General features: G+C 37.2%; 1 protein-coding gene across 10 annotated transcripts in view; it reads right to left on the bottom strand.

The window, feature by feature from the left end:
• SSBP2 (single stranded DNA binding protein 2) overlaps positions 1 to 15,374 on the bottom strand; it is a 324,480-nt gene that overhangs the window by 202,469 nt on the left and 106,637 nt on the right. For all 10 annotated transcript variants that reach the window (XM_003822253.7, XM_063604176.1, XM_003822255.6 and 7 more), the window contains exon 3: positions 6,933 to 6,994. In XM_003822253.7, the coding sequence (XP_003822301.1) occupies positions 6,933 to 6,994 (62 nt within the window). The remainder of the gene's footprint in view (positions 1 to 6,932; positions 6,995 to 15,374) is intronic.

The following is a 15,374-nucleotide window of genomic DNA, read 5'->3' as shown; positions in this document are numbered from 1 at the left end:
TCAGATTCACTTTCTCTATGATGCCTTTTCTAACTCTCCCAAGCTAAAGTGAGTATTGCTCCTGTGTTGCTATTATAACCAGTACATATTTCTTATTTCCAGCTTTATAGAGGTATGGTTGACAAATAAAAATTGTATATATTTAAGGTGTACAATGTGAAGTTTTGATATACATATACTTTGGAAAATGATTACCAAAATCAAGCTAATTAACATATTCATCACCTCACATAGTACCTTTTGTGTGTCCGTGTGTGTGTCTGGTAAGAACATTTAAGATCTACTCTCTTAGCAAATATCAAGTCTATAATACATTATTATTAAACCAGTACATACTTCTGCTTTAATACTTTTAAATTGTTTATCTTTCCTGCTATTTATTTCCTTGAGGACAACACGTTTTGCACTCTGTAAATATTTGGTGAAAAGGCTTAAACAACAGAACAATTCTAATTTAAAATATTCTATTAAAAAATGGAAATGAGAAGAAGTCATAAAATTAACAACTGGTCCATCCAGCAGGGACTCTTAGGTTGAGCAAATGAGCAAGCAGTAAGTTCCTGAAGAATACATGTTATCCTAATCATGTAGACCTCAACAGCAGCAACAGCTTTCCTGGTCAACATAAAAAGGCAACAATTATTAGAGTCCTGAATCCCTAACCTAGAGCACAGATTATGAAGTCCAGGTTGAAAGAGTTAAGGATAAGAAGGTCAGGCATCTGCTGGATTTAAAGCCCATGGTAATGGCTAGTGAAACACAATAATCAGGGAAGCTTAAGATCTGGGCATTTTTCTGAAAGATGAGATCCATAGCTCTCATCAGTTCTCAGAGGACCCCATGACTTCAAAACTATTAAGAATCATTGATTTATACAGATGAAGGAGGCACCTCAAAGAGTATGTTAGTAGCTTTAGGGGAAAAAATATAAAACATTAAAAAACTATACCTATATATTTAGCATGTACTAGATTTATACTGAACAAATATAACCTAAAATATTTATGTGCCCATTACTTACTTATTTGATATCTACAGCTGAGTAAAAATTAAGTTACTTAAAATACCAACGCCATGGAAGAAGGGATCCCCTGAATCTAAGAGCCACAGAAAAAGGAAAAAAATGGCACATTTAAAAGCTGCACCGTCTGACAGCTGAGGTTAAAAAAAAAAAAAAAGCTACAGAAGCAAAAAGCCAAAGTATTGAGTAAGTTATTATCAAACATCTACAGTGTAGGAATAAGTTAAATTCATGAGAAAGCATGTAAAAGAGAAAGAGGTGTAAGAAACAAAATTAATGCTATAATAGAACACTCTTAAAATCCTCACTTTGTTAACCCACTGATCCAAGTCAGACTCCTAAAATGGTCTCTTATGCCATTTGTAGACTTCACTGGAAACACACAAAATGAAAAGGTGTCAACAGGTGAGGACACTCAATTACATTTGGAAAAAAAGTTAAGTATTGACAGGCTAGATCTGGATATCATAAATACTATATAAAAAGAAAATTTGAATTTTATACTATTTACAAAATGCCAGTCTTAAACCCCAGGAAAACAGCATAATGATGGTGCTTAACTGTAGTGAACCGTTGGAACAACTCTGAACCAAAAGACCGCACCTGTTCCTGCCCTACATATGTGAGACAAACAGGGGAAACCCACAACCACAACTGACCAAGTGCGGTTCCACTCACCATAGGACTTCTAGTATGGCATGCTTTCAGGAGAAAGATTAAAAACATGATGGCATTAAATAACGTTCCAAGGAAACCACGTGCATGGCACTCAAAGAGAGCTTTTGTTTTATCCTCTTAAAGATGCTAAGAGACGAGTGTATACCGTACTAAGAAATTCTTTTAATAGAAGAAATGGAAAAAAAAAACACAAAAACACCCCACCTAGCTTGTCCATGTAAATACATGGCCTACCAATTGCTGCTGCAGAAAAGTCACATTCCTGGGCATACTGGCATCACAATGCATTCATAAGCTACAATATTAACTAGGATTTAAACACTGCCTGGCAATATTTTGTGTGTGCTCCTACTCAGTTCTTTCTCTGGGTCTACTTAGAATTATTTCAAACTTTTCTTTAAAGACTATCCTTCACTCTCTTAAAAATTAATCATCATCATCACCACCACCACCACCCTCAGTACCCTCATATCCTATTTTGCAGAGGAAAAAGAAAAGCTATCAGAATAAGAACTAATTTTTTTGAACCCTAGATCAATTTGACTCATCATCATTTTACAGATGGTAAAACTGAGACTGAAAACAACAAAACCTTGCTGAAATGATAAGTAGTGGAGCTGAGACACTGAATCCACATGTTTTCCTTTCTCCTTGCCTCACCCTGCAACTCCACACACACCATGAACATACTGTAGAAAATTGGGAAGATAGAGGGGAAACCTCTACTTATAAGTAATGGAAATATTTGCAGAAAGAAAATCTCTTCTGTAATCCCACCATATTAAAACAAATTATTTTTCTTTTTTGTTACTCTTAATACCCATTTATGCTACACTGTACATGCAACACTATGTCCTGCTTTGTTAAAATGTCTTACGCATTTCTTTTGTCATTATATAGTGTTCATCATTATTAAATGTGTAATAACAGCCCAAGAACAAGTGTATTATAATTTTTACAACCCTTCCTTTTATTTGCACATTCCCTAAACTTTTCTTTCGTTTCTATTCTGTCTTCTATTCCAACCTCTCTTCCAGTCAAATGCAAAATACTCCATGGGAAATTCCTCATGCATTTAGACAGTTAGTGGCAGGCTTGAGGAAGATACGATATTAGGGGTAAGGACCTTAATCTAGGTTCCAAAAATTGTTAAATTCAGAAGGAAAGCCCTATGCAAATATTCCAGATTGGCAGGAGGCAGGGACATATAAGAAACAGTATTTTATTAGGAATAGAAGAAATGAACTTCTTGACATCAAACCTACAAACATCCCTGCATCTCCTCTTGCCACAAGGGTAGAGATGGTCCTCTCCCCTCTCACTTCCCAGCATTTGTGCTTTGGACCTCCTTCTCTCAGGCCTTGTATGGGGTTTTAAACCATTAAAATCTCCTCTCCCTGTATCTTCAGACTCTGCCCCTCTACTGTCTCCTTCTCTTAAACACTAAACATGCTAATGTCTCTCCCAACTAAAATGAAAAACTTCTTTTTCTAACCTATACTATTCCTCCAGGTATCATTTCTCATCATAGATGAACCATTTTAAAGAGTTGACTATATACCATTTCCCACTTCCCTCCTTCACAGTCACTTCTCAATCTGAAACATTCTTGAGCTTTATAAGTCATTGATGGCCTTTCCCTAAATCCTAAAAGGACATATGCATTCTGATTACTTTACCTTGCAGTCACAGTTGTCACTACTGACCTTTCTTCTTCCTTCTCAAAACCCTCACTTATTCTTGTTTTCTATTATGCTACACTCTCCTGATTTTCCTCCTACCTTTTTAGCTGAGCCTCTGTCTTTTTTTTTTTTTTTTTTTTTTTTTTTTTTTTTTGAGAGAGTCTCACTCTGTCACCCAGGCCGGAGTGCAGTGGCATGATCTCAGCTCACTGTAACCTCCATCTCCCAGGTTCAAGCGATTCATCTGCCTCAACCTCCTGAGTAGCTGGGATTACAGGTGCCTGCCACCAGTGCCTGGCTTATTTTGTATTTTTAGTAGAGACAGGGTTTCACCATGTTGGCCAGGCTGGTCTCGAACTCCTGATCTCAAGTGATCCACCCGCCTCAGTCTCCCAAAGTGCTGGGATTACAGGCATGAGCCACCATACGTGGCCACCTTCTTTCTCCTCATTCCTTGGATGTTAATATTGCAAGGTTTCTGTACAAGGCTCATTTCCCTCCCAACTCATGGGTAATACCATTCAACCATCTCTCTCTCTCTCTCTTTCTTTTTTTTAGAGATGAGGTATCGCTATGTTTCTCAGGCTGGATTCAAACACCTGGGTTCAAGTGATCCTCCCACCTCAGCCTCCTGAGTAGCTGTTACTATAGACACGCACCACTGCACCCAGCTTCATTTCCCTCTCCTTTAAACATCAGACCCATGTAACCAGATGCCTGCTCAACATCTCCACTTGGATGGTATGTATTTCAGTTTCAGCACACCTTAACAGCTGAACTCTTCACCAAATCCTACCATTTCTACTTCAAGCTTATATCCCTCAAATCCTTCTACTTCTCTTGCTCCGCAATGATTATACACTAGTTCAAGTAACCATTCTCTACTCCTTACTGCACGAGCCTTCTAAGTGCTCCTCTATTTCTGGACTTATTCCTGTTCCATCCATTATCTATTCTATAGAACTAGAGTGACATGGCTAAGATTGTAAACCTAAAATAAAATTGTAAGGTCCCCCAACCATCTAAATTGACTTCCTCCTTGGCCAGGGCACTCTTAAAATTTAACCTGAAAGACTGGTTCAGGCCATGACAGGAAGTGGGAGTGGGACTTGCCTCATTATATTCTCCAGTGTCAACATCAACACAGACTTTAAATCTGATAAGAAGCATTTACAAGCTATTCTCGCTGAAGCCTGCTACAGGCTTCATCTGCATAATAAGAAATTTGCTTTCCATAATTGCTTATCTTAATCCAGACAGTTCTTTTCCATTGATCCCAGGTCTTTAGATAAACTCAACCAATTGCCAATCAGAAAATTTTTAAATCTACTATAACCTGGAAGCCCCTGCTTTGAGTAGTCGTGTCTTTCTAGATTGAACCAATGTATTTCTTAAATGTATTTGATTGAAGTCTCGTGTCTCCCTAAGATGTACGAAATCAAGCTGCACCCTGACCACCTTGGGAACATGTTCTCAGGACCTCCCGAGGGCTGTGTCAAGGGCCACGGTCATTTATATTTGGCTCAGAATAAATCTTTTCAAATTTTTTACAGTTTTACTCTTTTCTTTGACAAGATGTAAATAAACAGTATTACTCTCCTGCTTAAAAACTGCATTGTATTCTCTTTATATTTCAATTCAAATTCACAGTTTACAAATTCAGCCTCATCCCTAATCACTCTATCACCTCAATTTCCAACATAATGAATTTCTTTCTTTTCTTCCCATGTGCTGTACTCTCTCTGCCTTTCACCTCTAAGTCTCTGCACATGGTATGGTTGATCCAAAACATCCCCCCTTCTCTATCTCTCCATGCCTTTCGGGCCAACTCTTATATCTACTTAATGCCTTGGCTTAGATATCAGCTCTTCCAGGTGAAATGTATTTGGCACGTGCCTATATGGCACTCTGCATATCCCCTTCAAATACGTCTTTCTCACTGCTTACTTCGTTATTTGTTTTCCCTATAGACTGTTATCAACAAGAGGGTAGGGATGTGTGTGTGTTTTATTCACTGGTGTGTCCACAGTATCAAGCATAGTATTTGGCCCATACAAGACAATGAGTAAGTATTTGTTGAGAGAATGCAATAAACTTTCTAGGTTTGCATGGAGAAACAGGCTCAAAGCCTATGAATAAATGAAACTTTAAAAGATACCACTACCATGTGGTAGAAATACAAAGAAATATAAAGGTATGAACATTACTTCTTTGAGGCAAAAAAAAAAAAAATCCATTTGATTAGTTCAGTATCTGTTGAGCACTGTATCAGGTCACTATTTCTCATGAATATGCTTTTCCAGTACAAGAAAATGAAGATAAACTTATTTCACTAACTGCTTATTTGTAACTTATTCCCCTCTTGTTCTTGGGAGTTTTGAGTTTGATGAGTAGCTGTTATTTTGGAACAAGGTTGACCTATTACATAAAAGATGCCAATCAGATTATTATCTCCCATTCCCAATCTCCCCAAGAGGAAAAGTGAGGGTTTGAAGAAGCTATAATGGCATGCCAACGCTTATAATTACCTATACAACAGTCTAACATTGACAACTTGATAGCCCACTTTGTAGAAAGCAATCTTTTTTTTTTTTTTGAGACGTTGTCTCGCTCTGTGGCCCAGGCTGGAGCGCAGTGGTGCAATCTCGGCTCACTGCAAGCTCCGCCTCCCGGGTTCACGCCATTCTCCTGCCTCAGCCTCCTGGGTAGCTGGGACTACAGGTGCCCGCCACCACGCCTGGCTAATTTTTTCTATTTTTTAGTAGAGACGGGGTTTCACTGTGTTAGCCAGGATGGTCTCGATCTCCTGACCTCGTGATCCACCCGCCTCGGCCTCCCAAAGTGCTGGGATTACAGGCGTGAGCCCAGCCTGAAAGCAATCTTATAACTAGTTTGACAATCAGAGAGTCAAGGCTACCAAGCCCTGCTCTCTCCCAAATTCAAATATTGAAATGAAAGGTTGAGTTTTTAAATAAATTCCTGATTTGAGGGGGTGGGCATTACCAATGTGATGGTATTTGGAGATGGGGTCTTTGGGAAATCCTTAGGTTTAGATGAGATCATGAAAGTGGGACCATCATGATGGGACTAGTTCCCTTATAAGCAAAGACACGAACAGCTTGCTCTCCCCAATATGTAAGGACACAGTGAAAAGGTGACTGTCTACAAGTCAGGAAGACAGCCCTCACCAGAAACTGATCATGCTGGTATTTATCTTGTACTTCTAGCCTCTAGAATTGTGAAAAGTAAAATTCTGCTGTTTAAGCCACCTATTCTACGGTATCTTGTTATGGCATCCCAAGCCGTTACAGAATTGTACTTACAGTTGGAGATTCCACACACTGGTTCCAATTCCAGTTGAACTCAATAGCAGTATATTTAAGTTAAATTACACTAGTGCTGGTTTTTAAGGGTTTTTTAAAAAGTGCTACCTTCCAGAAAATTTTAGAAAATGAAAAAATAAAAAGGAAGCATGAAATCATAAACAGGTATAGTACAGGCCTATTGAAATACATCATCAAGCCAGTAAAAATGGAATAAAGGATACTTACCACCACCAAGAATGTAAGAATCCTGGTGGTTCCCCCAATGTGATGTTTTTTTCCCATCTTATCTAAAATGAATAAAAGAGATATTACTTTCCTAATAATACTTTTTTCCACACATATTACAAAGTAATAATATCCCCATTTAAAATACTATGGTAATATTTGAATTTTTCATCATTTTCATGATATTTTTTACCCAAGTTTTGCAAGTACTCATTTTACATAGTGATTTGTTGACTGGATTAGTCTCAGAGAGATGTCACCACTATTTTCCTGAATTTGCTTCATACTGTGCCAGTTATAAAGCTCTAGTCTTTCAGTTTTAAATCCATCTTTCTGTGGTCTTTCAGATGCTGAGACTGGAGATCCATACACTACCTTTGTCCTTCATTAAATGGCTTCCTGTTAGGTCCCATAAACTAAGAGATGCTCTAGAGGGAGACTGGAAGTAAGAAGAGGGGAAATGGATTTGTTTTCTGTTAGCTTACTATTCCTGTGAGGGTGACCCCAGCAGCAGTTCATCCAGTGATAATAGCTGTGACAATAGCTGGTTCCATTCTAGCTTTATCCCACACAACCAGAACCAGTCTCTTTGTGCCACTCAGAAGTATCAGCACAGCCGGGCAATATCTCTCTTCAGAGGTTAAAGGTAAATTTGAGCTCTTCAAGTAACAGCAGTCCCACACTCCCTCTCCTTAGAGGTCTAAGATTCAGCTCCCTGAGATTTCTCCTCCAATTTTTTTGATAACCACAAGCTCTTCCTTTTGGTGCCTCAGCCCTAGTGATTGCTCACTGAAATTATTGATTTTATGTAACTTCTGTGTGCTGTTGTTGCTTTCTTTAAAATCTGTTTAGCTATTTCCACATATTACATTCTCTGTTGAAACACTCAGTGTGCTTTTAATTGGTGTGGCTGTATTCTCACTGATACATCACTTCAAATATCCTTTCATAAGGTAAAAATATTAAAAATATCTTCATTTTAAGCAGAATGGGATATGGGCATAAACTTTAACTTTCCTACATACTAGCTGTGTGAAGTTGCGAAAGTTACTTAAATCTTCTGTGACTCAGTTTCCTCATCTATAAAATGTGGTTAATAATAGTCACCTATATCACAAGGTTGTTGTGAGGAAAAAACTGGTTAGTACATGAAAATCACTTAAAAGAGTAATTGAGACCCAGCCATCCCATTACTGGGTATATACCCAAAGGACTATAAATCATGCTGCTATAAAGACACATGCACACGTATGTTTACTGCGGCGTTATTCACAATAGCAAAGACTTGGAACCAACCCAAATGTCCAACAATGATAGACTGGATTAAGAAACTGTGGCACATATACACCATGGAATACTATGCAGCCATAAAAAGTGATGAGTTCATGTCCTTTGTAGGGACATGGATGAAATTGGAAATCATCATTCTCAGCAAACTTTCGCAAGAACAAAAAACCAAACACCGCATGTTCTCACTTATAGGTGGGAATTGAACAATGAGAACACATGGACACAGGAAGGAGAAAATCACACTCTGGGGACTGTTGTGGGGTGGGGGGAGGGGGGAGGGATAGCATTGGGAGATATACCTAATGCTAGATGACGAGTTAGTGGGTGCAGCGCACCAGCATGGCACATGTATACATATGTAACTAACATGCACATTGTGCACATGTACCCTAAAACTTAAAGTATAATAATAATAAATTTTTAAAAAAAAGGATCCAAAGTATATAAGGAACTCAGTCAACTCAACAGCAAAAAATAAATAACCTGATTTAAAAAATAAAAAAATAAAATAAATAAAAAATAAAAAATAAAAACAGTAATTGACAGGCCGGGCTCAGTGGCCCAGCTACTCTGGAGGCTGAGGCAGGAGAATCGCTTGAACCCAGGAGGCAGAGGTTGCAGTGAGCTAAGATCGCACCACTGCACTCCAGCCTGACAGAGCAAGACTCCGTCTCAGAGGGAAAAAAAAAAAGGAGTAACTGACATGCAGTAAGTGCCTGGTAACTGTTAGGTGCTATTATTTTTTTTTTCTTTTACCTAGGAGGGTATCCCTGTAAAAACTTTATTACATCATCATTGTCACCAGCACCCACAAAATTCCAGTGATATTCTATATAAAAATATTCAAAGTATTTAGGGTTGTGCCAAACAATTTTAACTTACTAATCAGAATAGTTTTCATCTTGCTGGAAACCATACATGTAACTAGGAAAAAGGAACAATCAGAGTTGGAACTAAGCAACAATTGTCTATGCTCCTAGCATAAATGGAAAAAGTAAAAATGAATCATTTAAACAGAAAATTAAGCTTCTATTTAAAATCATTTCAGAATTAGTGCCCTGTTACACTGAGTTATCATGTATACCAAATTCAGATCACCATTAAAATATCATTCTAAAGGTAACTCCATTTTTGAGGTTTTTCTTTTCTTTCTTTCTGTTTCTTTTATTGAATCAGAAGGTATTTCAAGATCTTAAGGCACAAAAAACCACCATTATTACTGTCAATATGAACATCAATTATCACCACTCACCCAGAAACTTGCAAGAGATTAGGCTTAATATTTTGACTTCAAATTATACCTTAAGGGTTGAGTTTTTAAATAAATTCGTGATTTGAGGGTGTGGGCAGAAGAAGACATAAGTCTCTCATAAAATAAGAGTTTTTAAAAGATGCTGATATTAACTTTCTAATTGTTTACATTTCAGCTAAGTTAGAGTTTACTATAATAAAAATTTAAAACAAGGTCAATATCTCTAAAAAAGTAAAAGTTCTGACTAAATACTTTTGCATGGATGTCTGAATAAGTATTCATACAGTGCCTTTTCTAAGCACTGGATAGCAGTAAACACAAAAGACAGAAATCCCTTCCTTTAGGGAAATTACACCTCAGTAAGGAAGACAGACCCAAACAAAGAAACAAACAAAAAAGTAAATTATGTTTATATGAGAAGGTGACAAATGCAGTGAAGGAAAACTAAGCAGAGAAGGGGGATAGAAAGAGCAGGAAAACAGTAAAGTGGAATTACAACTTTAAATACGGAGATCCAGAAAGATCTCAAAAAAAAAAAAACTCTATGCATAAGTATATGCCTTAGTTTTTTTAGCTTAAATAATAAAAATTATGTAACAATACCCCAATCAGTAAAATATGCCCAGAGGCCCTTAATACTACTAAGAAGTGAACAACTGTAATTACAGATTTCAAAAAAATTCAAGGAATTCTTTCCATCATCTACTATGTAAGAAGTTAGGAATTCTTATCCCAAAAGGACTTTTTAAAAGTTTTAAAACAGGAACTCAGAAAGTGGTCCTAAATGTAGAAACAACCAAAAATCCTCTTTAATAAAAAGATGAAAAAAGTTAAGTGTCATTAAAATCACTGAAATTGGTTGCATTTTCAGAGTTCTTAAGTACATAAAGTATAAATAAGTGGGAACCTTGAAGTAAAACAAGTAATTTGTGCTCAAAAAATAAGAGAAATTTTTTGAAGATTAGAAATGGGGCCAGGCGCAGTGGCTCACGCCTGTAATCCCAGCACTCTGGGAGGCAAAGGCAAGTGGATCACCTGAGGTCAGGAGTTTGAGCCAAAATGGTGAAACCCCATCTCTACTAAAAATACAAAAATTAGCCAGGCATGGTGGTGTGCGCCTGTAGTCCCAGCTACTCAGGAGGCGGAGGCAGAAGAATCACTCGAACCCAGGAGGCGGAGACTGCAGTGAGCCAAGATAGCACCACGGCACTCCAGCCTGGGCGACAGAGTGAGACTCTGTCTCAAAAATAATAATAATGATAATAATAATAATGTAATAGCCATTTTGAGGTGCTAAAAGGAAAAATTCCAGGGATTAAGGAACTTGAAGTTAGAAAAACTACATATGAATAAACCAGAACACGTCATATAAATATAGGTCAGATCCTAATTTTAATTATCCTAAGTGGTAATACAAATAATTTGTATATGTATGCCATCTTTTATCTGATAATTTCAGTTCATCGACATTTTATATTATCTTGGTTCATAAAAAATAAGAAACAATATTTAATGAGATTTATGAGAAACAAAACTCTGATGTCCTGCTAAAATTATAATTTAGTCAAAAACCTACGTCTCATCCTTCTCTCAAAAACTCTGATGTCCTGCTAAAATTATAATTTAGTCAAAAACCTACGTCTCATCCTTCTCTCAAAAACTCTGATGTCCTGCTAAAATTATAATTTAGTCAAAAACCTACGTCTTCTCCTTCTCTCAAAAACTCTGATGTCCTGCTAAAATTATAATTTAGTCAAAAACCTATGTCTCATCCTTCTCTCAAACTTTTCTCTTACCACTTTTTCACTAGTTGGTATCTTCTTCAAAGAACATAAGAATAAATAAACCCTCACCGACGTACTCAGACACACTAATATTCCTAATCACTAGAACCATCCTAATCATATGACCAGCAAATTTTTCAAAGTACTGTCCTTATGTTTCATCTCAGTTCATCTTGACTTTACATAATATGACTGTGAAATAAATAGATTTTACTATACTCAGTTAAAAGAACAATGTGACATAGCTTATGGAGGAGTGAAAATGGCATGACTAGGTTTCAATGCCAGGGTGTGCGGGAGGTAGGATTAGACTCACAGTCTATGAGACTCACTGCCCCTCATCCTTACTAAGCAGCCTCCCCTCATGCACTTCCACAACTTCCACAGTCCATCTCCAGCTATCTCGGGAGATAAAGGACTAAAGGAAACTACCTATATGGCTTATATTTGATATGGTCTTTTATGAGAAGAAGCCTGAGGTAATACATTTGTATTTTAAACAGTTTTACATCTTATTATTCCTCAGAGAAACTAAAAAAGCATCACATATATCATCATTTCATGCTCACAATATTTTTTACTATATAGTATTCATCCTTCTCTCCTTAAATTACAAGTCTGTGCCAGAAGCAGGTAAAACTTCGGTCCATCATACTGAAGTTAACATAAAATCCACCCTTTTATAGTTATTGAATGAACCACACTTAAAGCTATGTTTTAGGTATGTCCACAGAAGAGATGGTCTGTGTTTACACAGTGAATATTGCTAAGTCCAAATGGATCACTATTCTAGATACTACTTGTTTAAAGAAAGCATAAAGTGGTGCTCAAGAAGAGCCAAAATAGAATCCTGACCTGTAGAAAACTAAACCACATTCACTGTAGCATTGTTAGAAAAAAATGAAAATTAGAAACAGCCTGAGAAACATTCACTAGTGGTGACTGTAAAATAAATCTTGATACTTACATACTACAGAACAGTGTGCTATCATTAAAAAGAATGAAATACAGCTACCTGGAAAGAGAATCATGCTCTACTGGTTTTTCAAGATGGAAATTTGGAAGGTTGGAGAATATTATGTATAGCATAAAACGTTTCTGCTTGGAAAAAAAAAGAATGTATACGTACATATGTGTGCTTGTAGGTGTGTGTGCATTTTTAAAAATCACATCAAGCCTACAACTATTATCTGGAATAGGGAAAAGGAGGACTTTCATTTTAAATTATATTCTACGTAGTTTAATTTTGTTTTTTAGCAAATATGAACTAATGATGGGTGGTGTTGAGGAGTGGCCAGAAAATATTCCTAAATGTCAGCAGTCATGTTAAAAACAAATTTTCTGCTGTTTCTGAAGAGGTATTTTCTGTTGTATTGAGTTTCATGGGCTTCAGGCCTATTTAGGTTTTTGGGTGGCATCTTTGCCAATAACATTTTCTCTTTATTCTGTTTCTTCTTCTTCCATTATCCCAGCATCAATGTGTATTTGCCCAGTCCTAAGGCTTTTTGCTGCTTAATTATCTACCTCACTTCCTTCTGTCATTTGACCAGCCAGGGGCTGTATTCTCCTTTAACTTTCATGTAAATCTCAAGGCCCATTCCTAATGCCATATTCTGCACTTCATGGCCTTGTCTATGAACATGCTGTTTTTATCATATGATCTAACATTTTCAGCATTTCTTCATAAACGTAAAACCAAACATTGAATCATGAACAAAAGGTATATCAATAGGAAAAAGACATGCTTGTGGTTTAATTATAAAATACATACTATCTGATGGTCACATGTGGAAAATTTTACATATATGTAACAATTTTCATTGAAGCATTGTTTTCATTGAAAGAGACTGGAAACACCTAAATGTCCATCAGTACAGGGCTAGTGAACTATATCATGGCACATTTCATAGAATGAAATATGCTACAACCATAAAAAGAGAATTATGACATTTCATGAACCAATATAACACAATTTCCAAAATCTAACAAGTGAAACAAAAATTAAAGCACAGAATGGTGTATAAGCTAACATTTGTACAAAAAAGAAAAATGATATAGATGTACATACATAAATATATACAGGTATACACACACATTTGCTTAATTTTTCATTCTTATTTGCTTCTGGCAAGGTATACTGGTCATTTACCTATTATCTCTCAGCCCTACACCCACCTTTCTATACTCCATTCTATACTTGGGGCTGGGATTCTGAAAATCACATTTCCTAGCCTCCTTGCCATTTGGCTTCCTGTTAAGTTCTGCCATCAGGAGACACTAGCAGGAGATCAAAAAACAGGAAAAAGAGAAGCTTCCTGCCTCTGGCTCCAAAAGTGAAGCCGGGATAGCACGATTCTGGATGCCGGCAGTACCTTTTTGGGGGTTCTAGTCTTGTCAATGTGGGACCTCTTCAGCAGATCCAGACCCACTTCCACAGCATCTCCAACAATGCAGCAGCAGGTTTGAAGGTGATGGGTTCCAAACTTTTCATAGTACCCATAAATCCTTTCATAATTTTTAATTTAAACCAATATCCAAAGAATAACTTTTAATACCATAAAACAATAAAACCAATTCCTGTGTTAAGAAAATAACCTGTATACCTACGTGTAAGTTTCTTTCTAGACTAAATTCCTGAGACTTCTAATTTAGACATAACCTACTGTTCCCACCAATTTTCTAAAATCTCTCATGTATAGAAGCATGAGTATATCTGTATACTAAACCAAATGTAAAAAAAGTTGAAATTGAAGTAAACATTTTTCCTTTCTTTTTTTTTTTTTTTTTGAGACGGAGTCTTGCTCTGTCACCCAGGCTAGAGTAGAGTGGCGCAATCTGGGCTCACTGCAACCTCCACTGCCCAGGCTCAAGCGATTCTCCTGCCTCAGCCTCCCGAGTAGCTGGGATTACAGGAGCCCACCACCATACTCGGCTAATTTTCGTATTTTTAGTAGAGACGGGATTTCACCATGTTGGCCAGGCTGGTCTCAAACTCCTGACCTCATGCAATCTGCCCACCTCAGCCTCCCAAAGTGCTGGGATTACATGCGTGAGCCACCGCGCCTGGCCCAAATTTTTACATTTTAATTCAAAAAATTAAAGGCAATAGATGTTTAACAGGAAGAAAAAGCTGACTATACTTTGAAGCAGATGATCTAAAACTGTGCTGTTCAACATGATACTCGGTAGTCACGTGTGGCTATTTCAGTTTAAAATTAAGTTAACTGAATGTTCCTCAGTTGCACTAGCCATATTTAAAGCTCATAATAGTCACACATAATTAGTGGCTACCTTACTTAACAGCAAAGATTAGAGACCATTTCTATAATCACAGAAAGTTTTATTGAATAGTGCTGCTTTCTTTTAGAAGAATGAAAGAAGTCTTCCTAAAGAGGACTACCTCTTATTGGGAAAACTCCGTAGTGGATCCTTTCTATTTTTGTTTTTATTTTTTTGACACAGAAAGACAGAGGCCACTAGGAATGGTGCAAAAGGAAGAATGCAGAGAGGAAAACAAATACTTGACTTTCTATGTAACAAGAATTTAGGAAGTTGCTCATGGTCTCTTAGGAAGAAGCTCGGGGGTCTGGAAGGATTCAGAAAAGGAAAAATGAGAGAGGTTATGAGAAGTCAACAAGATAGAAGGCAAAGGCATGCTGAGGAAAACAGCTTAGTGAAAAATTCCCTGTAGCAAGGAGACCACAGAATTTAAGGTAACTTATGTCTAGTATTCAAGTTAATGTTGATGCCTATACTGTACAATGCCTAATCTTTTTGGCTATCCCTCAACCTTAAGTGAGAATCTTTCATACAAAAGAGCAATGAGTTAGTGGACCTCTGAAATCATGAGAAAAACAGAAAACTTCAGGCATAAAAAAGGGATAGACCATAAGAGGGAGAACCAGAGTGGGGCTATAATCACTCAACAAGAGCAAGAACCTACAGTACAAGAACCCTAAGCACCCAATAAAGGCTCACAGATACTGGAGAAGACTTGCAACAATCTACAATATTAGGGATTAGAGCTGGACCCATTTTTATAGAAAGGGTAACACCAAACAGTAGGATTATGGGCCATCCAAGTGACAGACACTTGGAACGCACATGTACACATCA

This window comes from Pan paniscus, chromosome 4, assembly GCF_029289425.2.
Source record: "Pan paniscus chromosome 4, NHGRI_mPanPan1-v2.0_pri, whole genome shotgun sequence".
NCBI classification, from domain to species: domain Eukaryota; kingdom Metazoa; phylum Chordata; class Mammalia; order Primates; family Hominidae; genus Pan; species Pan paniscus.
Note: the sequence above shows the minus strand (reverse complement) of the source record. Positions and strands in the feature narration are given on the sequence as shown.